Below are 21,861 nucleotides of genomic sequence, written 5' to 3' on the forward strand. Positions count from 1 at the left end.
CCAAATTCTGTTTTTAAATAAGGAATATCACTCATTTTTAGAATTCGCAAGACTGAAACCTAACTGAATTATTACACAAGTTCTGGAAAAATTAAATGTGTTTTCTCTCCCGAAACTAAGCAAGTGATTGAATAACTGAAAGATAAAAACTGGTGGGAAAATTATTGTGTGGGATTAAGAGAAATGTGGTACTTAACATAAAGTAATTTTAGGTACCATCTTTTGAAATTAGAAGCCAATAAACTTACTATGTTCCAATGCCATCTTCAAACTGAATTTGAAACTCTTAATAAATTATTGTCCAACCCACCCACCCTAGTAAATAGGGGGTTGTAGAATTTGTTTTTCTAGTCCATCTCTTCCCCCCCAATATTAAGTATGAATATATTATGAGAACTGCTGTATGTAGGAGTAGGAACATCTTAACTTTTTCATATTTTTGAGATGGATACCCGTGCTGTCCTACTTGACCTCGATTATCACTTCTAATAATGATGATTGTTTCCAAGCCCAGAGTTTTTTCAGATATATAATTCTGCAACTTAGAAACTTTCAACAAGTTTGGAGACTCTCATTCTGCTTTGAATAAAGTAAAAAATATCTAATTTGGTTGGGGAAAAAATCCTGAGAACATTATGAACTTAATGTTAGCACTCAATTAGAAATCTTCTCCAAATCTCTAGCCAAAATATTTGCAAATCTACAGTAACAAAACACAAAGTGTTCAGGAAATTTTTAAGGCTCATTTCAGATTGCCTGCATTCAATCATTACCTGAAACCACTGAAAAACCTGGCATGGACGGGCTAGATCATCCTACTTAATGTAGAAAGGCTAGGTAAAGGGATTCTGATTTCTCTGTACAGTACTTGATTACATTGTTTTAGAAAATTTCCCAGCCTTTTGAATAGAGCTAAAGCAAAGATTAAGGGAACAGCAAAAACCATATGGCACTCATTGTTGAAATTGATGGAAACATTATACCTCATTGTGATGTGCCCAACTGATGCATATTATTGAGGACAAAGAAAAGCCAAATTCCCAGAGATGTTATTTAAGCAACCCTATTAAAAAAACTTCCTAAGATTTCAATAAAGTGTAACAAGTATAGAATGGAATTAGACATCAAATTGTTCTTTTGGGTACAATATGTTTTAGACATAGTTGATTTTGATAGCACAAGAAAACTTAAAAGAACATGGTAGGCTGTGCTAGCATATAAATTCCAGAAATCTAACTTGCAAAGGTATTCTCCATTCTGATTGTCTCCAAAATTTATTAGATTTACGATTTTGGGGTCTTTAATCAACACAGTCAATGATGTCTATGTTGTGAAAAATTCTTTTTTATTATTATTAATTTTTATTAATTACATTACTTAGTGTTTAATACACATTGTATTGTCTGGGTATTTAATTTGCTTAACAATACATATTACGTTCTTAATCTCCACCTCTTTTTTCCAACCACTGATAAAATAGATTCCATATTTGATAATATTCTGTATCTTCTTTCTGTTTCATGGTGTGAGGAATTCTGTGGGTTGCATTCCCCTCTTCTCAGAAGGGACTTTGATTTAAGAACATGTAAAAACCTCATCTGAAGACCAATTTTGCAGTAACCTGTCTCTAAGCCTATTTTATCTGTATGCATGTGGCAACTGGTGACAATCAGATCTGTGTGAATTTATCTTTTCTCAATTGTTACCAACACAAAGTAAATCATAAGAGGACCAAGAGCTTCAAGAAGTATATTAAAGCAGCCATAGATAAGTCAAAATATTATTCAATTAGTCCAAAGTATATTTAGTTTAAATATCTTTTTATTATACAAAATATCATAGTAAAACAATCCAAAAGTTTAAAAAATACATGTATATGTATTTCAAAATACATACACATCAACTTATGAGTTGCCAAAAAGGAAAAAAGTACATATTTGAGAAGTCAGTGTGATAGATCTTTAATTTTGTTTGACCTGAGATTGCTGCCTCATCACTATCCATCTCCAATGGTATGTGCAATTTGGTTTCTCTATTCCTTGAACTCCAAGAACTGCCGCAGTCTTTTCTTATGTTCTGAAGATACTTGCACTGCACTAAAAAAGACAGAGAGAGATCAGAAAACAGATAATCAGAGTTGGAAAGGACCTTATGGGTCAACTTGTCCAACCCTCCCCACCCAAGCAGGAGACCCTACACCATTTCTGACAAATGGCAGTCTAATCTCTTCTTAAAAGTCTCAAGTGATGATGCTCCCACAACTTCAGAGGGCAAGCTGTTCCACTGGTTGATTGTTCTCACTGTCAGAAAGCTTCTCCTTATTTCCAGGTTAAATCTCTCCTTGTTCAGTTTCTATCCATTGTTCCTTGTCTGGCCTTCGGGTGCTTTAGAAAATAGCTTGACCCCTTCCTCTCTGTGACAGCCCCTCAAATATTGGAAAACTGCTATCATGTCTCCCCTGGTCCTTCTCTTCACTAGACTAGCCATGCCCAGTCTCTGTAACAGTTCTTCATATGTTTTATTCTCCAGTCCCTTAATCATCCTGGTTGCTCTTCTCTGTACTTTTTCTAGAGTCTCATATTTTGAAACCTTGTTCCAAGATGCATTAAAATACACACTATAAAAAGTTCTGATAACCTCCTGGAACATTTTTCTAAATAACCTTGGCTGAAGAAAAGGAATCTGAAATAAGGAAGTTAAGAAATCAAATTCAGATATGAGTTATTTCCTCCAATCCTGAAATGGCTTTAGTCCTATTCAGACATTTGTTAAGGGCACATGTCTGAAGAGCTCCAGGGGGCAGCCTCCAGAGTGCCTGCCTTGCTGGCTCTACCCCAGTCTTTCCACACTGAACATAAGGATCTCAAGCATGCTAAGTTGAATGTACTTAAGCTCACTCCAAACTGTTTTCAATACAAGGTCAGAGGAAGCATAGACTGGTTTTTACCTACCTTTTTTTTAGATAGGTAAAACAGGCTTAGTTGTTGCTGGTCTTCTTTTAATACTTATTTGATTGATATAACAAGGCATTACATTTCATTGTGATGTCCTAACGTGCTTTATCCAAAAGGAAATTGGCCTTTCTTATATTCAGGTTATATTCAGAAGACTATACATCTTTCTATTCCCTACCGGTTAGAACTGAAGAAGCTTTTTGGATGAGAAGTTGAGATGTTTTCAAAGAAAAACAAAAAACAGAAAAGAAGGACAACTGCCTTTTGGAAAAAGCTCTTTGGAACAGCCATGACCTGGATGATTGAGAATCTCCATAGACATTTCAATGTGATGATTAATCTTTTCTTCAGGAGCTCAAGATAGGTAGATAGTGTTCCTCCCATCTTTCCCAGTAACAGTCCATCCATGGTTTTCATTCATCCATAATATATTTTAGCCCATTAGGAAATGAACACTAATGCAGTTTAGATCCTTCAAACTCACTTTAAATGTTCTCCAAAGGTGGTGGTTATCCGATAGATTGCAGTTTTCAGTGATGATCTCAAAGCAAATCGAAGGGTCTTATAAGAAGTGTCTGCAAGATTTCCTGAAGTTTTGGGAGGTTTGCTGGAAACATGAGGAAGTTTGAAGTGTTTATCGATAACCTAGAATGAAAAAAATATCCAACAAAGAAACATATTGACAATATTTTTAGCCTTATGTAAAAAAACTACACACTACCAAAACTCTTGTCAGTATCTTCAATTAGCCAAAATAGGACACTCTAGGGCAATTATTTTTTAATCATATTTCAAATGTGCTAACTTAAAGAATGTGTACAAAATCAGGGATTCGTTACTTCTATGGCACTGAATTTCAAAGGATTTCAGACCAGTCGTATTTGCAACTTTTGGCTGCCGCAGGCCACCACAGTCAGCCATATAATCGTTTTTTCTGATACTCCCTGCCAGTTTCCCACAAGCAAAGTCAATGGGGAAGCCAGCAGGAAGTCAGAAGTCACTCTTGCTCCCAGTGTTTTTTGCCCATATGTTGTCGTTCTGTTTCTCTGTTTGGATAAAAAAGTATCTCTGAAAGATGACCCAACACATGGGTCATTTACTAAATACGTACTAAAACAATTCAGAAATCAGAACATTCTAAAAACTAACCAATATAATTCAATTCTGAAAAAATTCTGTTAAATATTTTAAGCCGTGCTTTAATTATAGTTCACTCAATAAGCCAGTCAATCAGCCATATTGTCCATGCTAAGGGACAATATATTATCATGATTTACAAATTTCAAGGGGTATACATCTACTAAGCCAAAATTTAATGAACCACGTGATCTCTTACTGCAATCACGGGGAAAATCATGCCCAGAAAAATGACTAAGTTAATACAATTTTAATAATTGAGATATTTTTTGTGGCTGTGCAAGTTCTTTCCATGTCTTCTCCAATGCAAACGGATTGCGGTAAGCCCTAAATAATGAAAATGCTAGCATCAACTTTGGAAGCTAAGCCCCATGAGGAATAGAATTACCTTTTATCAATTAAAATGCTGTTCTGAACAATACTGTTTAAACAACAGGATAAAATTCTTAAACAGAAGAATGGATCGTGCATGCTTTGCATCCAAAAGCCAAAAAAATTGATTCAGAAAGTATGAGGACAGGAAGAGAGCACTTATCTGCAGCTCCTTAAATCAAATATGAATCCTCCAGGGAATATACAATAGCTGTAGCTATGGAATATCCAAAAAAGGATAGAGCTGTTTTAAGGTGCTACAGAAGGAAGTGCTACAGTCATAGTCCACCTTACCCTTAAAAGCATCTTTTTTATTTTAGCCTAACCAATATACCCTTTTTAACCATAGGAACAACATTTAATAGACTTTAAAAGAAACAGCAAATTAAATCATTTTTTCTAGTAATGCATTATGGCTTCATACTTTTTTCTGTGAAAAAAATTAAGGCTCCTTACCTCCTGAAGTGTTAGCAAAGTACTCAGAATTGCTGGCAGTGTTGTTTGAACAACACCATACCTATCTTCAGTAAATGAGCTTGCTACAAGATGTGATAAACCTTCAGAAAAAAAGGGTAATTTTTAATTCCAACCAGTTAAATATCATGAAATTTAAGATTTCAGTGTTTTGTCGTGGGGCATGGTACCAGGCTTTTATGAAAACTGTGTGGCAGCCATTCTTCATTAACAATGTAGGATTTAGTATCTTCAAAATCTAAAAACAATTTTCACAAACCCCTGAATAAGTCCTAAAGATTGAGTGGATGAGCTGTTTGCTGGAATCAATAGAGGAGAATCTGAAAAAAAACAAAACCCAATACCCTGTACACTGGTCTGCTTCCTGTCTCCATAAAGGTCTAACCTAGCCTACCAAAAGCTAACCCGTGAAACAGGTGACAGAAAAAAGTATTGCAACTTCTCAATAAAAAACCCAATGATAGGGTTATGCCTTTCTGTCCTGTTGGGCAGAGGTCCCCAACCCCCAGTCCATGGACCAGCACTGATCCATGGCATGCCAGAAACTGGGCCATGAAAACAAGTGAAGCCCCATCTGTGGGATCCAGGCAGCATGTGAAACCACGCCCCCGCTGGGCTGTGGGAAAACCTCCCTCCAAGGAATTGGTCCCTGGCACCCCAAAAGTTGTAGGGCGTGTGTGTATGCACATATCTTAAAAAGCCACCCAAAGATTAATCTTTGATATTCAATTACCTTAAAAAACAGAGCAAGTAACAGATATATGGCAATGCGTTACTTATTTGGAAGATGTTTCAGATATAAAGAGATTGTTCCAATTATTTTCTGGGTTTTTTACATTTATTTTTTAAAACTTGTTTAGGGGTATGGAGGCTTTTGGCAGTTCGTTAAACTTTTAGTATAGTGTTTTATTGTTTCATTGTTTATTTTCTGTATTATTTATTTTTTGTAATCTTTTGAAATATGAAAAATCTTTTTTTTTAAATGAAGAGATTATTTACCTTCCAAAGCCCAAATATGCATTTGGGTATCTGAAAACAGGGCTTGGATTGATGCTTCGGGGTGCTGAAGAGTAAAATGTTTTGCAAATTAATCAATGAAATTAGTTGCAGGTTTTAAATACTAATAGCAAATTTAATAATAAAGAGCTCTACTTAAGGTGTTAATACTTTCAATGTTCAACTGATTAATTCTAATTTATTTGAAAACCAAGTAGCTGATAAATTACACCAATTATTAAAATTTAAATTAGTAGTTTAAATTTTAAAGTTTAAAAATACCATTTAAAAATCATTGCGCAAAATTATAGTCTAAGGATTAAATAAAAGCATTAATAAGAATACTTGCCATCCAAACAAGGCCAATCATTGACTTATGCATGCAGTCTTACCTTGTTGAAAAAATACATTATCAGGACTCGTTTTGACAGGAAACTTTTGATCTGAAAGAAGAAGAAATCTATGAAGCACAAAAGAACATATGAAGTAGTCCAGAATAATATAAAATTCCAGCTGTAAGCTTTAACCAAAGCTTTTCTGCTCTACAGGTAGTCCTTGACTTACAGAAGTTCATTTAGTGTCTGTTTGAAGTTACAACGGCACTGAAAAAAGTGTTGTGACCATTTTTCTCATTTATAAGCATTGCACCATCCCGCTAGTCATGTGATCAAAATTCAGATGCATGGCAACTGATTCATATTTATGACAATTGTGGTGTCCTGAGGTCATGTAATCACCTTTTATGACCTTCTGACAAGCAAAGTCAATGGGAAAGGCAAACTGTGTTACTAACTTAACAATTGCAGTGATTCACTTAACAACTGTGGGAAGAAAGGTCGTAAAATGGGGGCAAAACTGACTTAACAAATTTTTCACTTAGCAACAGAAATTTGGGGCTCAACCGTGGTCATAAGTCAAGGACTACCAATACTGGGCTGGACAATAGAGAGCACAACTGGAATTATAAGAGTATATAAAATCCTTGCCTTAGATCTGCCTATTGTCAAAATTGGTGACCTGAGGAACACTGTCAATTAAAAAAGAAAATTTTACCAAAGCATAAACTAGCTCCCTGGGGCTCTCTACCATCCTAGCTGGACCAGCATATAAATATGATGCTATCAATTTTGTTCTGCAACATGGCTACCTTTAATTAAAATAATCTTCATAAGATACCATCTGGAATGGATCAAGGAGCTTTGTGACCACTAAGACAGATATTTAGGTATCTGGAAGCACCAGTTTGCTTGATCCTGAGTTATAAATATACCAAGTCTTAAAATGATTGGAATTATGTTTTTTTTAAAAAGGAAATGCACTATATAAGTGTGTCTGCTTAATAACCATTATTCAGCAACTGTTTGAACTTATAGCAATGCTTAGCAAGTGGTACCTATGGCCAGTCCTTGGAGTTCCAGCTATTGCAGTTGTTCTGACCTAGGCTTCACAAAATCACAAAACAGACTCCTTTCCTGACAAAACCCCTTTTTATTAGGCTAATGTGAATTCCTATAATTCACATCCAGCAAAGTCCCGCCAAACAGTCTTTCAAAAGTGAATTACAACCACAGACCTTATCAGGCTTGGAGAGTTGCTAGGCTGATAGCTTCCAAGTGCAATGCTATACAAGAAAATAGTTGGCTAGGAGTCTCTGAGTCATGAACAAATCTTCACACTAATTAAACAAATGAATTGTCTCCTGCAAACACCACTCCCCTTTCACTCCTCTTTATTCCCTATGGGAAGGGCCATTCACCATCCACCTGTGCCTTTACTCCCGAATCAACCCTTGTGGCTTAACTATTCCCTTCTCCTGGCAGCTCTGTGCACGCACACATTGGGAACAAGCTCCAGCTGTTCTTTGAAGGCAGCTGATAACTGTTGAACAGCCCTGGCCCCATCTCTGCCTCCGACACAGAGCACTCATCAGAACCTTCCCCAGACACCAGGACTTGCCCATGTTCCTCCCCAACCTCCTCACTGTTCAAGTCTGCCACCAGCTCTGCTGGCGGGCCACAACAGCAGTATCCTTACAATCATCACAATCTGGGCACTCAGTGATTGGCTTGTAAATACAACATTGCCGTATCCAGTGGTCACATGATCACCATTTGAGATCTTCATGCTGGTTCCCACAAGCAAAGCCAATGAGGAAGCCATCAGGAGGCCACCAAGGAACCACCTTTAAAGAATATATACCGTGCAGACAAATGTATTGCTCGATTCGTGGCAATACCTGCTCTTTCTTGTTCTGTAACCACATACAGAAAGAACCTGGCTCTGCTGCTTCCTTAGCATCTTTTGCAACCACCATCACTGGGTGAGGTTCATCAGGATAGCCTGTCAATTGCAGATCTGTAAGAGAAATCCATCCTGTTTTTTAAAAAAGTTATTTCTTTAAAACAAAGTTCCTCAATAATTATCTTACTGGACGATCAAGATCAAAATTGACATAATAATATTTCCTACCTGAACTTGATGTCCATAGTTTTGGTCCTCTTCTCATAATATGGGGACTTTGGACAGATCCATGCCAAGGAGAGTTTAACTCCAACAGTCCAGGCTTATGACCCAAAAGGGAAGTATTAAAAGGTGATCCTAAATTGCTTCCAAGATCAGGTGCAGGTGATGTTTTTAAGGGCAACAGAGACGACTTAACCAGGGGATGCATATGGGCTCGTGGAAATATGCTGGTCCTTGGCGTCTGAAATGAGCTTCCTTCAGGAGCTGCTCCAAGCAAGGAATCATATTTTAAAAAGCTACATTCAGGATGCCTTGCACCAACAAAGTAAGTGGCAGCTGCTAACTTGGATGCAGCAAAAACGGAGTTAATTCTTTTTGTACTTGTATGAAACACAAAAGAAAATTACTGCTACAATTTCCATTAAGAAAAGCAAGACTGCTGAGCTCTGAAGTGGCTGTGCTAAATCGATATTAAAATATCTCGGAATGGGCTTGATGAAACAAAAATGATTTTTCTAAGAAACATCTTACTACTTTCTGATATTTTGCATTTCTAGATTCACATTTTGAAACCGACTGTGGAAGTAATTTTAATAGATATGTACATACAACTTTATAGCAGCTGAATTTATTATTATTAAATGGTACTGCAGAAAGGCCATTTACAAAGACAGAAAACGGGAAAGCGACTGAATATATTGTGGTTGACTTAGCATGTTGTCTGAACTCCGCCGCTGAGGTTTATAAATCACAATGTATAGCTTACTTTGGGCTTCTTCAATAAGACATGGTTAAGACAAGCCATGACTTATGGAAAGATGCAAATCCAATAATGAATCTCCAAGTTACATCTGGAGACTGTTTGGTATCTTTTGATCATGAAGAATGGCTGGCAATATAGATATTATATTGAGGGAGCAGAATAGAAATGATGAACAGGGTTTAGAAGATCAAAGTAACTAGGAGCCTTTCAGTCTTGAGATCTTTGAAGATTATCTTAGGATGTTATCAGAAGGAAGAGGACCCATTTATTTCAGAAATTTGAGAATAGAATTGAGAATGACTCAACTGACTCCCTCATCTAAAAAAGTGGCCCCAAATATTTCTTTTGTGCTGATTTGGGACTATTGTAGATACTCAATAAGGAGAATACTTGCTCTCAAAAGTGTTAAATTCTCGAATTTGGGACAAAAAATCCCAAGAACCTAAAATATAGAATAACTGAAATTGGACTATTTGCACATAAATCTCTACAATGCAAGCTATGAGGACTGCAAATGAGATGCTAAGGTGCCATATGTAGACCACAACCTACAGGTTGCCCACATGTGGGGAAAAAATTAAAGATCCATTCTTCTGAAATTCTTTAATTATACTTGTCATGGTTATCCTTGATAACAGAGTCTGAATAACCCAATGTATTAGGACATAGACCACAGCAATATAAATTGCCACAATAATATATTTGGGTACAGACAGCTCTCAACCACAACCACAATTGGGACTGGAAAGTCATAGGCTGAAGCACTACATGACCAGACCTGATTTTACAATTGTTTTAATGGTGATTGTTAAGCAAACCATCTGGTTGTAGAATGCAAATCATTCTCCCAAATGGGTACTTTTGCCAGAAACTGGCAAAAAAATAATAATCACAAATTGTGGTCTTGTGATTGTGAGGCAACCAGTCATACATGTCAGCTGGTTACCGATGTCCAAAATGTAGTCATGTGTTTGTTGGAGGAGAGGGGGGCCTGACATGATTTCATTATGCCTATGAAACTATGCCAAGAAATTAAATCTAAAGCAGTTCATTAGCATGTTGCTTGTTATTGGACAAAATAAATAAATAAAATGCCAGTGAAAAACCTCACTCTGGTCTTTTTATCACTCCTTCATGAATGCTACATTAGTACGCTAGCCAACTCTTTTCCTAATGCAGTTCTTTCCTGTCTGATAAACTTGATGTGATTTAAAGGCTCAAAAAATGCATAGTAAGGCTACCAGATTTTGATTTTGCAAATCCAAATGACCACTAGATGGCAGAAAAGAAATATCTCTATCTCTCTGCTGCCACCTAGCAATCATCTAGATCTTGGCACCTCAGATTTGGTAGCGTTGGATTAAACATTGTCCATTACCTGGAGAACTGAAGGACTGTGTCAAGTCTCCTGCAGATGGCTGTTTCAATCTTCCATTTGCAGCTGCAATCTCTTGTTGGATTATCAGCTTTTGTGTCAGATCGCTTAGTAGGTTCAAACACTCCCCGCAAATTGAAGTCCAGTTGTATGGATGTCCACCTGTCAGAGATACACAGAATGCCAATTAGTACGTATTACAATAACCTAAATAGTCCCTTCAATTCTGATTTTAATTAGATTTAGAGCAGAAAGAAAACCACTTATTTGACAAAAACATAATTTAGTAATACTAATAGTAATAATCATTTGTTGCAACAGCATCAATCAACAATGTGAGATACAGTTTCTAATCTAATACACATAACCAGACCAAATTTAATGGAGCAATATATGTACAGAATTTTACATCCTCATACAATATAAACTTTTAATTAGAAGTCTTTTGCTTCTAAGCTGTTAAATTATCAGAATCAAGCTTACACATACTGGAATGTCAGAAGTGATATCCCGATATATTACTATATGGGTTGATTGACTAACAACAATTTAGGGAAAATATGCAAGGTAATTATTCTAATTGCCATGTTCTGTTTTAACACCTCTTTACATTCACCAATGGACAAAAAGTACAAATAATTTTCTTTTTAAGTCTTAAGATATTTTCTTAGTCAGTTTTATTCTGACCATAAATACTTTGAATTCCCAAAAATATAAATATCTGTATCTGTAATGTATAAGTACATTTTATAACTAAATATTCATAATAAAAAGTTACATCATGCTCACATTCAAAACATCAAATGCAAATACAACTCTTCTCAAATGAAATCAATTTATTTCTCACTCTTTATTACTTCCCTTTTCATTTAACAAAACATCAGTAATTTTTCAAGTACCTGGTTGGCTGAGGCTAAAGACCTCTTGACGACGCACAGAAGAATATTGAGAAAGAAACATCAGGTCCTGTAAAGCCAAAAACTACAGAGAAATGTTTTTTAGAAATAGTGCAAAGCTGGCTTAATTTGCTTTGTAATTTCCAGAGTTGAACCATAATCATACAAAGTTTCTTCAAAAAACTTTAAAAAGGGCAATCAGAACATGTGGTTGGATTCACAAATTAAATTAAGACATAGTGTAGTTTGCTTGGCTTTGACAACAAACAAGTGCCAATCTAAGGGTAACCTACAGCTAATGTGATTTTGACATGCCAACTAATAATAAAAACTCAGTGTTGTTGCCAAATTCTCCTTGTAGTATTTCTATTATAATCACACACGTAATCATACCGCCTGGCAGCCTCCACATCCAACCAGAGCCATACCTTTAAAAGGGGTGGGGGGTTGCTGTTTAAGATTTTAGGTAAACACTGGTCTGCTTCTTCTGCAAAAGTTGGCTGGACAGGAAAGTGATGTGCCTGAAAATAGAACACATATACTGAAGCAAGAATAAGAATCCATCTTTTATTGATGTTGCTTAAGGCATAAAATACTCATTTGCAAGTCAAAGTAGCAAAATCAACAGATTGATGAGAATGCTAGTTATTCAATAATGCCATGATGCGGACTTTATTATAACATAAGTTGTATTAAACAGGGTTTTTTTAAAAATAAAAATCTACTTTGAGAGCAGGGATAGTGTGTTTGAGTAGCAGGAGGCCTGTGGCACCCACCTCGGTTGAAAAAATTCTGAAGAGATGCCATGCAATGTACCAAGTCATGAGTAGAAACAGACCACATAACCAGCTATGATACAGAAGAGACAAATCCAGGAGACCAGCCACTGTGTCTAGAAGAGGAAGATTGCTGAAAGACAAATAAAAGAATAAAAATAAATTCCTTCCTACAATTTGATAGGTGTAATATGAATACATAAGCAATTTATCAAAAACACAATTTTCTGAGCCCTAAACACAGTATAGCTAATCCTTGACTTACAACTGGTTGCTTAGCAACAATTCAAAGTTAGACCTCACCAAGGGAATTTATAATCCAGTCCCCATGGTCATATGACTGAATTTTGGCATATATGATGGTGTAAGCATTGGACTTTTTCCCTTCAACCAAAAGAATGAACTTCTGAAAACCATGTGTTTCAAAAGGAATCCTTTATTGAAAGGGATTTTATCTCAACACTAGGCAAAGCAGAGTCTAAGATATCCCCAGGCATACAGTCATAGATAAAGGAAGTTAGAACCTCTCCCCTTATTTAGATGTGGATTTAGTCAAACAAAGAACCAACATGTTAATTGCCCCTTTCCCTTCTCTGGGAAGGTTTCTTAGCAGAGTTCCCAGGAGTGTCTTCCAGAGCTGGAATTTTTATGGTTCCTTCTCATCTTGTTATCTCTTCAAGAGGTGACAAGTTTCTGGACATCTGGCTCCACTCCTCCAGTTGTATATCATATGCAAGTTATACAGAATCAATATAGGATTTAATATATTCAGGTTACATCAAAAAGGATTACTTGTACCATCACCCCCCCACCCTTCTTCTTCCATTGAAGAATGGCAGATACACGGATCTCACAGATGGTTTGCGGTTCTCACAGTCACATGAATATGTATGAGGGGTTGTTTTTTACTGAAAACTGGCACTGCCAATATCTTGCAAAACTAGTCAATAGCAAACAATTGGTTCACCTAAAGAACTGTGGTGTTTAACAACCGCCATTGTAAAATCAGGTTGGTCACAAGAGTAATCTGCTTTACAACTGTCACAACTTATAGTTATAGTGAACAAGCTTCCTTACAATCGAGAACTATCTACAAGCTATGTAAGTGAAAAAAACGAATATTCAAAGCTGTTTTTTCAGTAAGTTTGGTTGATGATTGCTCAATATATTGTTATTGTGATATCATCACCAATATTTTAGAATATGTATATGCTGTTTTTTAGGAAAACATTTTTAAGGAATTTAGTTATTAAAGTTATCAAACAAAAGTTTCACAAAAATAGTTTATAACTCTATTAGATTCATGCTATCAACTGCAATTATGTCCCTTGAAACCATTGTACAGAATCCTTTCAATTTACAGATACATTCTTGGAATATAATCCCTTCTTAGAAGCATTATGTCCTCATCAATAATACTTAAAAAGCAAAGTTTATCATTACAAACTGTGATCTTAACTGGAAGCACTTATTGTCATGCCCCTGGTGGAGACTAACTCTGAGGGAGAGGAGGATCAGCCAACAGGGAGTGGAAGTGTGGCTCCGGAGATTGTGGAGGAGGCTGGGGAAGGGCAGAGGCCAGCTGAACAGTCAGAGAAGGACCCAGGCCCATCCCCTATCCATCCTAGGGCATGCAGGGAGGAGAGGATAAGGGAAAAACGTGGTCTACTTGGAAGGAGAGGGCCTTGATCCTCTTCATGGGCTGCAGCTGTGACAACTGAGTAAGAGGACGGACCTGCGTACAGGCAAACACTGGAAACTATAGCAGGAAAATATCTCCAGTTTATAGTTCCTCTGTTTGGCATCCTTCCCAGTGTGTATTCTGTTATCTGTGGACATCCTGAAGCCCTTATGTTGCCTGGTTTGTGTTGCCTTTTTCCTTCTTCTTGTAACTGTGTGGGAGTTTTTTGTCTTCCATCAAGGATACTTGGAGCTTGGAAGCAAGGTGAAGGAATAAAAGGGGCTTCACCTGTTTTCTGTGACTGTGTTTGTTTTGTCTTCCATCAGTATGATGACCCAGGGTGGAAGACAAAACAAACACAGTCACAGAAAACAGGTGAAGTCCCTTTTATTCCTTCACCTTGCTTCCAAGCTTTTTATAGTTTTTGCTTTTTATAGTATATGCTTTTTATAGTTTATAGAGCAGGGAAGATACAATTCAACATAAATACATGTTTATAGGTACTAACCTATCAGCACGAAAGTTCATTGTGGTCATTATCCATGTCCTTGGAATATAACCTGAGAAATCATAAACAGGACAATCAAGGGGTAACATCACAGGGATATATTGCTTTGGTAAATCATGCAGAACTTTCAACAAAAAAATTATACTGCCAATACAAAACCCAAAGAGTTTGTTTTTTAATATGCTGATTTGGATCCAAATTTAGTTAGAATAAACTGAGCACCATCAACAGGGCATGGTTGGTTATAATAAACCTGTTCCACTGATTTCAGAGTCTCATTATGTCAAGATCACAACCCAATATAAATACCTTCTTGTATCTATAGAATGCTCCAGGTGCAGAGAAAAAAATTTGAACCCTAGAGAGAAAGACACATCTTCCTTCTGTGACATCTTAAGGGTGCTACCAATACTATCAAAATGCAAACAGAAGTATCAGTATGGAGGGGAAGAGAGAGTGATCCTGGTTTCTCGAGTAGATTCAGATCACCATTTATACAGACTCACATTTTACATTACTCAAAACACACAAAGAAATGTTTCTTGCATCTTATAACAAAACATGTTTTTCTATGCTCTACTAACTTGGACTTCTGAAGTCACAGTAATGGGCTTAATCTGGTGGAGTTGCCGAAAACTAGCTGCTATACTTGGCAAAAAGTAATATCATCACACAGAACAATCTTGCTGTGTTCCCCCAAATGGCCAGTTTTTCTAGGGAGCCAGAATGATATAATAGTCAAGGCAATCAGACCCATTCTCAGTCATTAGCAGAATCTATCACTCTGTCATCCATCCTATTTCACAGGGTTGTGGTGAAACAATTGAGAAACAATGAGAGGGAGTGTTATGGACATAATCTTGAACGTTTGAAAGAGGGCACCGTATACAATAAATGCAATAAATAGGCTCCTCTCACAGTTATATTGCCCATATGGATGTAGGGGGGGGGGAGGAAGGAACAGCTGCAATAACTCCTCTTCCATTGATCCCAGGACCAAAAGTTAGATTCATTCTGCCTTAAAACCAACTTCAGTGCCTCACCTCTTTCTATCGTTTTGCAGAACGGGAAAGGAAGGGATAGAGAAGGAACTCTTACCGAAGAAGTAATAAGCAGCACAGAAGTTTCTAACCATATAAAATGACTCCACACAACTATGTTTTGCCAGCAGTGGAAGAGATCTTCTGAAGCGCAGATACTTGTACTGCTGAAAAAATTATATACATATATTTTTGCATGGAATATCATACTGAACGTGAAGACTTTTTCATGCTTTAAATTGGACAATCTTCCAATCCTGCCACATTATAGGAGCTTACCTGATAAAGTTTCAGGTTAAAGTTTTATTTCTTTTCCTTCTTTAACACAGTAAAACATTTATTAGGTATAATTTACGCACTGCAACTACACATCAATATACTTGTTTAGTTGCATTATTGCTTTGTGACATATCCCATGACAGGCATTCAGCACAAGGAGGTTGCACTAGGTGTATTTTGATAAAATCATTTTTTTTTCATATATTTTGACAGTAAAATATAGGGTTCCATGTTCTACCATAAGTATATACAGTATAAAGTTAAGACTATGCTAAGATCTGTCCTTCGTCAAAGAAACAAAGGTGTATTTTGCACACAGCAGCATATTTGGTAGTGGAAATGATAAATATCAGATATATTTGTCCAAGTTTAGTGTTCACTTCTGCCCCATATTATTGATCAGTCACTTTTCTCAACCACTATACATAGAACCACTTTTTCTCTACTTTAATTTTAAACTGCAGTAACATTCTTGCAACTTTATGTGAATTCATGCAGCTGTAGGTCTGGTTCCAAATTTTTTTGAAAAAAAAAATGATCACATTGTATAACAGGTCTTCCATTTCTGGTTTTCCTGGTGACTAAGCAGGTCTTCCAAAATAAATAAACCTGATCTAGACGAATTAGAATACCCATTTTTTTTCAATTTAACAATGTGAAAAAATACAAAAGTTGAAATTCAATGAAGCTGGTTCAAGATCTAAAATTTTCTGATATGTCATAGATTAAGTAAAAGGTACCAAATATACTTAACCCAAGTTAGATAAAGATTTTCCACATCAATCAAGAGATTGCTAAAATTGACCTGGAGAGTCATTATTGAGGGAAAATAAAGATATATATCAAATAAATAAATACTCTTGCTAGCTATACATAATATTCTTGTCCTAACTTGACATGTTCTTTTAGGTACTATTCTCTAGGTAACACACAAAGAGATTCTGCTATCTTCATAACAAAAACAGTTTACAATACGTAAGTAAAGTTGTACAACAATCTTATTGTTGTCTTAAGGTTGTAGCTGTTTTATACTTGCCTTTTCAATCACTGCAGGAATTAATTGGAGTGGCTTATAAATAATGAAAATAAATAACTCCCAAGTAGCCAGTTGCAAAGTTGCCTAACAATCTTGAGATGGACAGGTTTCACAGAAAAGGGGACAGAAAACATATTTTTCTGTTTAACAAGTCACACATATATAAAATTGTCCTCGTTAAATTGTATCTCCCTACATGCAGCATTCCCAACTTTCATCCTAAGAGTTGAAACGTCATAACAAGCCATTATATGACTTGATTGTATTGGTTTTTAAAGTAACACATGAATGTATCCTATAAAAAAACCCACAGCATAAAGCCACAGGGTGGAAGGTTTTCTCCATTACGTTAAAAAGCCAAGCCTGCATTGGCTTAGCTTAATGTGTGAATATTGTAGGTATTTTTCCTGGGCATATCCTGGCGACTATTGCAAGATCAGATATAAGGTCCTCATACACTTGTATTTTACCAACTTACTTGTATGGCAGGAAATGGGAGGTAGTTCAAATTGTTGACAAGATATCGGAGGCTGTAACTGTAACCCATAAAAGCTCCAAGGAGTAAAAGGAAGAGATGGTATTCATTCAGGCATGTGTGAAGGGTAGCATCAGCAGCACTGCAGCAAAACAGCAATTTTAGTTTTTGCATGCAGTCACGCAGAACTCTATTCTTTGCTTCAGTTTCAAAAATATAGGATCTGATTTTGAACTTCTTAAAAAGATATATATGGAATGTTGCGAACTTTCAAATATGTTGAAATCAGAACTCCAGGAATTTCCATTTGATAAATATTCAAAAAAAATCTGGAGATCATGAGAATGGAGAAGATTGGTTTAAATACATGATGATTTGGTACTTTTGGAAGGGATAGGAATCCTCTTTTTTGTAAACTATTTCCCCTTATTTTATAAACAAACAGCAAAGTTTCACACAAGTTCTTTCCCACAGCACAAGTGTCTTAGCACTATCTAACAGGGATGTACAAATATTACAGGACTGTAATTAGCTGCTGTGAAAATAGTTTTTTTTTTTCTGACTGATTAATATCTCAGAAGCAAGAAGCCTCAACGTGACTTCTACTCAGAGGTAGCCCAAAAGAAAATACTTCTGCTTACTGGTGCCAATGATTTCTTACAACGATTTAATCCTTAAAGAAGCAATTGGTCTGAACAAAATTATTTGTGTGATTTCTTCATTTGAAATGGAGGGCGGGAGAAGGATTACTATTGGCCTTGTTTGTACAACATACATGAATACCTAAGTCATTAAGGCAAAAAACATGATGTCCAAACCCAAAATCTGCACTCTGTCTTTGCAGTGGGGAAAGATTACGAACACACCCACCAGTCTGCTATGCCATCCACTATAGCTTGTCTGTTGCTGGTACACAAAGATCAATGAACTGACCGGAGAAGATCCCCAGACAAGCCAAGAGGTGTAAACAGTATTTTAAAAAATTTGGTAATGCTGTTTTTATTCAGTTTTACATGTTATGTATAAATGGAAAGCTTCGGGATTATACCTTTCTGTTGTTGTAGCTGTGCAGGGCATGGACAAAAAAAGGAACTTCCCCTTGGTCATAACTGCAGCACACCAAGCCACCAGCATCCCCATCACAGCATGGGCAATTGAATGGATCACCTGCTGCGGGTGGATAATCTTGCTTATTAAGGCTAATCGGGAGCAGTGAATAGAAGGCACAACTGCAAAGTAAAGAAAACAAAATTAACCATCTCCTCCTTAAACCACTCCCTTAGATTTCCTTCCTATTGCATCATGTTCCAAACTAAGGCATTCCAACCACCACCATTTATTTTACTATTAGACAGCTCTTAATAGGAAAAGTAATGATATTCAAACCATCCCACCCATCAAACCACCTTCAGAGATGTTGTTCAATGATAAAGGCCAGCTTTCTGAAAAGTCTTAGATATTGATGATTCAAGGAACAATTAGGAGAATAACTCAATTTCTCTTTGGATTATAGAATAAGAGAGATGTCAAAATGAAGCTTAAAAGTAAGGATATGTTCAAGACACTAATCAGGGCCAAGCTGTACAACTTAATCGATGTCTTTCAGTACCCACCTGTGTGAAATTGAACATTGAAGACATTTATTACCAATATCACTACAGACAGCAGTAGTATGCAAAAGATCACATAGGATGTATACAAATCATTGAAAGAATCTGGAACAGAAAAAAAGTGAATTCCTTTTGAGAAAAGACTATTAAGCAGCTATAACTGAAACAACAGTTTCGGACCTGTAAATCTGAATTTCAAAGAGTCTCTGCACTGAGGATATTACCTAATTGGATAATGAAATGTCTATAAGAAAACAACCAAGCTCAGAGAGCACCAGAGACTCCATAGTCTCCAGGACAATTCTCAACTCAGTGTCCATGGTTGCATGTACAATCCATGCTTGCAGAGAAAATTTTAGCTGCCTTTCCCCGAATCTTAGTTTTATCTAACTTTAGTAAAAACTAAGAGTTGGCAAAAGGCAACTAAATTATTCTGGCAGTGTTTTATGTTGACAAGATTTTGTCAGATGGCTTTTTTAGTTAACTAAACCTCTAATTAAATTAATCAGAGGTTATCATAAACCATGATCAGAGATGTGACAATCTGAAATGCTGTATAAGCGTTATCAACATAGGTACAAAGCAGCGTGATTAAAATACAACAAAGTACTATGCAGTAGTATTATTCTATAGCATGGTTATCCAACATTGGGTGAATTTTGTACATACTTGTGATCCACTGAATAGGATGGAAGAGGTCAATACTGGTAATGCTGATAAACACTGCCACACACAGAGGAAGCAATAGCACCGACCAAGCAATGCTTGTTGCTGCTCTCCATCTTAAGATCTAGAGAGAAAAAATGCACTTTGTTTCCATACACCAACACACAAATTACCAAATAACATTTAGATCAAACATTTGCAATTCTGATGGTTGGGGAAAGATAAACTTGACATTTAAAAATAAAAATTCTGGCCACATTTGACTACACATACTCAGTTTTATATAAAATATGTCACATAAATCCAAACAGAGATCACAGTGGAATAACTTAAACAGTTTTTAATCTGAGATTGTTACAGGTCACTAGAACAAGGGGAGTTAATCTGAAATTAAGATAATCCCATCCCTCTAGCATCCAAGAATGGGAACTGGAAGCAGAAACAGGGATAAAATAAGGCAATTTCAGCATCATCATTTCTTTTAGTTTTTTTTAACACATCTACAAACTCCCACCCTTTCTCACACCATGGGTAGGATGACCTAGACCCCTACCATGCTTCCACAGACTTTATTTTAATCTTTTGTATTTCAATAATAAAAGAGGCATAAATTTGCCAAATAGTGTAACTTGACTTGGGTACTGTCCAAAAGGCTTGCTCCCTAGCAAACAAGGGTGGCCCTCAAATTATTCCATTAAAAACCCTTGTATCGTATCAAACTAGATAAAATATGGTGCACGAACACACCCGTAAAGTACGAGTGGCAAATTCACTAAAATTATCCAGAGGCTGTGGGAAAGAGGGTACTTTTATAATCACAGATTTCAATCTTGGAAGTCAGTGATTTCAGAGTTTATACAGGCAGAGTGAAGCACGCAAGAGTTATGAAAAATTCTGATTCTAAAGCTCCATTCACACAGCTGAACGTTCACAGTTCAAGTTCCAGTAAGCTGCCAGCCTTGCTAGCACGTGGGATTATTGTCTAAGTAGCTCTCAAAGGCATGTACAGTTGTCCAATCCACAAAAAAACCTGTACTTGCTCAGACCAATTGTAACTAAAACATACAATACTTGGACAGCATTTTGTTTAAAAGTACTATTGACATGAAAAAGATGGGGAAAGGGGGCTCAGTCCATCACTTTTATTGAGACTGGTTACATTTAACTCTCTTTCTCCCTGACCTGCTAGCTAGCCTGATCACTGATGCCCTTAATGTTGTGTAATTTACTTTGGGATTATTTTGGAGGATATTTTTGATGATCTTATTAATAGATAAACACTAATAGATAAGCTTTTTCAATAGTTACAGAATGAACAATGATTGCATACTGATATAAAGTATGCAAATGCAGCATTGACCTTACTGAGGATGAATGGGATAAAAATATAATTAAATATGCCATAATCCTTAGCCTTCAGATTCCCAACTTCCTGCTTTTCAGGTGTGTTATGATTCTTAACCAACTTGGCCAAAGATTGGTTGGGACTTCTGAAAGTTGTAATTCCAAAATATCTGGATGACACTAGATTGGGGAAGACTACAAGTTATTTTCCTTTTAAGGTGACAAGCAGCAGAATCTCCATTTCCCATGCTCAATTTCCTAAAAGGAGAAATCTTCCTGCACTAGCAATTCAGCAAAATTTCTTTAGTTTATTCCCTTCTCAAGATTACAAAAAAAAAAAAAGCTTCAGGATTTAACAGACTAGCTGGTTTCATACATAAGCTTAGTGATAAAGTTATGGTTTATTTTAATTGTTGAATGAAAGACAATGCAGGCTTCACAGATAAATACAAAGCCATATTTTGTATATCACAATTACTGGATTTACACATATTTACGTGCAAAGCAACTGCTTTAGGGCTTAGCTTCCCACGTGAACCCAGCCATTGAAACCTGCTCATAGCATTACGGCTCCTTTCTTCGTTAAAAGCAAACGATCTGCCAGTGGCAATTTCAGGATTTTTTATGGAGGAAAAAAAGAGGTCCAGCTTAATAGAAAATTTAAATTTGAAAAGCGTGGCGTCTTTGTATTTTCATCATCTACGCTGAGCCATTGCAGGCGCGTGTTGACACGAGTCCCCCAAATGCATACAGCAATTGCAGATTCTCATGCGAGTATCAAGCAAGTATCCTTTAGACACTTTTGTATCACGAATCATTATTCATCGCAGTCACGAATATGTTGATAACCGGCGTGCACGCTTAGTCTTTAGGCGCGTTTAATACGAGCGTGGAATTATACATACACCGAGCTGTTCCCGCGTTGAAACATCTCCCATCGTGCAAAAAAAGCAATGAACGGTATCGGTTCCCGGATGTACTCCCAGCAGCCATCGCTCTCCTGCCAGTAGTAGGTC

At 36.5% G+C, this 21,861-nt stretch overlaps 1 protein-coding gene across 3 annotated transcripts; it reads right to left on the bottom strand.

Moving 5' to 3' along the window:
* Nucleotides 1–1,803: 1,803 nt before the first annotated feature.
* On the bottom strand, nucleotides 1,804–21,852 carry NDC1 (NDC1 transmembrane nucleoporin). Of its 3 annotated transcripts, none has more exons than XM_026707121.2 (18): nucleotides 21,751–21,852; nucleotides 19,505–19,625; nucleotides 18,839–18,940; nucleotides 18,274–18,454; nucleotides 17,229–17,367; nucleotides 15,494–15,599; nucleotides 14,396–14,447; nucleotides 12,207–12,339; nucleotides 11,859–11,951; nucleotides 11,434–11,515; nucleotides 10,538–10,696; nucleotides 8,403–8,660; nucleotides 8,170–8,288; nucleotides 6,326–6,376; nucleotides 5,937–6,000; nucleotides 4,920–5,020; nucleotides 3,439–3,599; nucleotides 1,804–2,096 (listed from the first exon to the last, which is right to left on the bottom strand). In XM_026707121.2, exons 1-18 carry the CDS (start codon nucleotides 21,781–21,783, stop codon nucleotides 2,033–2,035), a joined length of 2,019 nt encoding a protein of 672 aa, XP_026562906.1. In that variant the 5' UTR covers nucleotides 21,784–21,852; the 3' UTR covers nucleotides 1,804–2,032. The 3 variants fall into 3 exon arrangements, with proteins under 3 accessions (XP_026562906.1, XP_026562904.1, XP_026562907.1); XM_026707119.2 differs by having other exon boundaries at nucleotides 15,494–15,602; XM_026707122.2 differs by lacking the exon at nucleotides 8,403–8,660 and having other exon boundaries at nucleotides 15,494–15,602.
* Nucleotides 21,853–21,861: the final 9 nt, after the last annotated feature.

Source organism: Pseudonaja textilis, chromosome 3 (genome assembly GCF_049901715.1).
Source record: "Pseudonaja textilis isolate UNSWEBS1 chromosome 3, rPseTex1.2, whole genome shotgun sequence".
In the NCBI taxonomy this organism is placed as follows: Eukaryota; Metazoa; Chordata; class Lepidosauria; order Squamata; family Elapidae; genus Pseudonaja; species Pseudonaja textilis.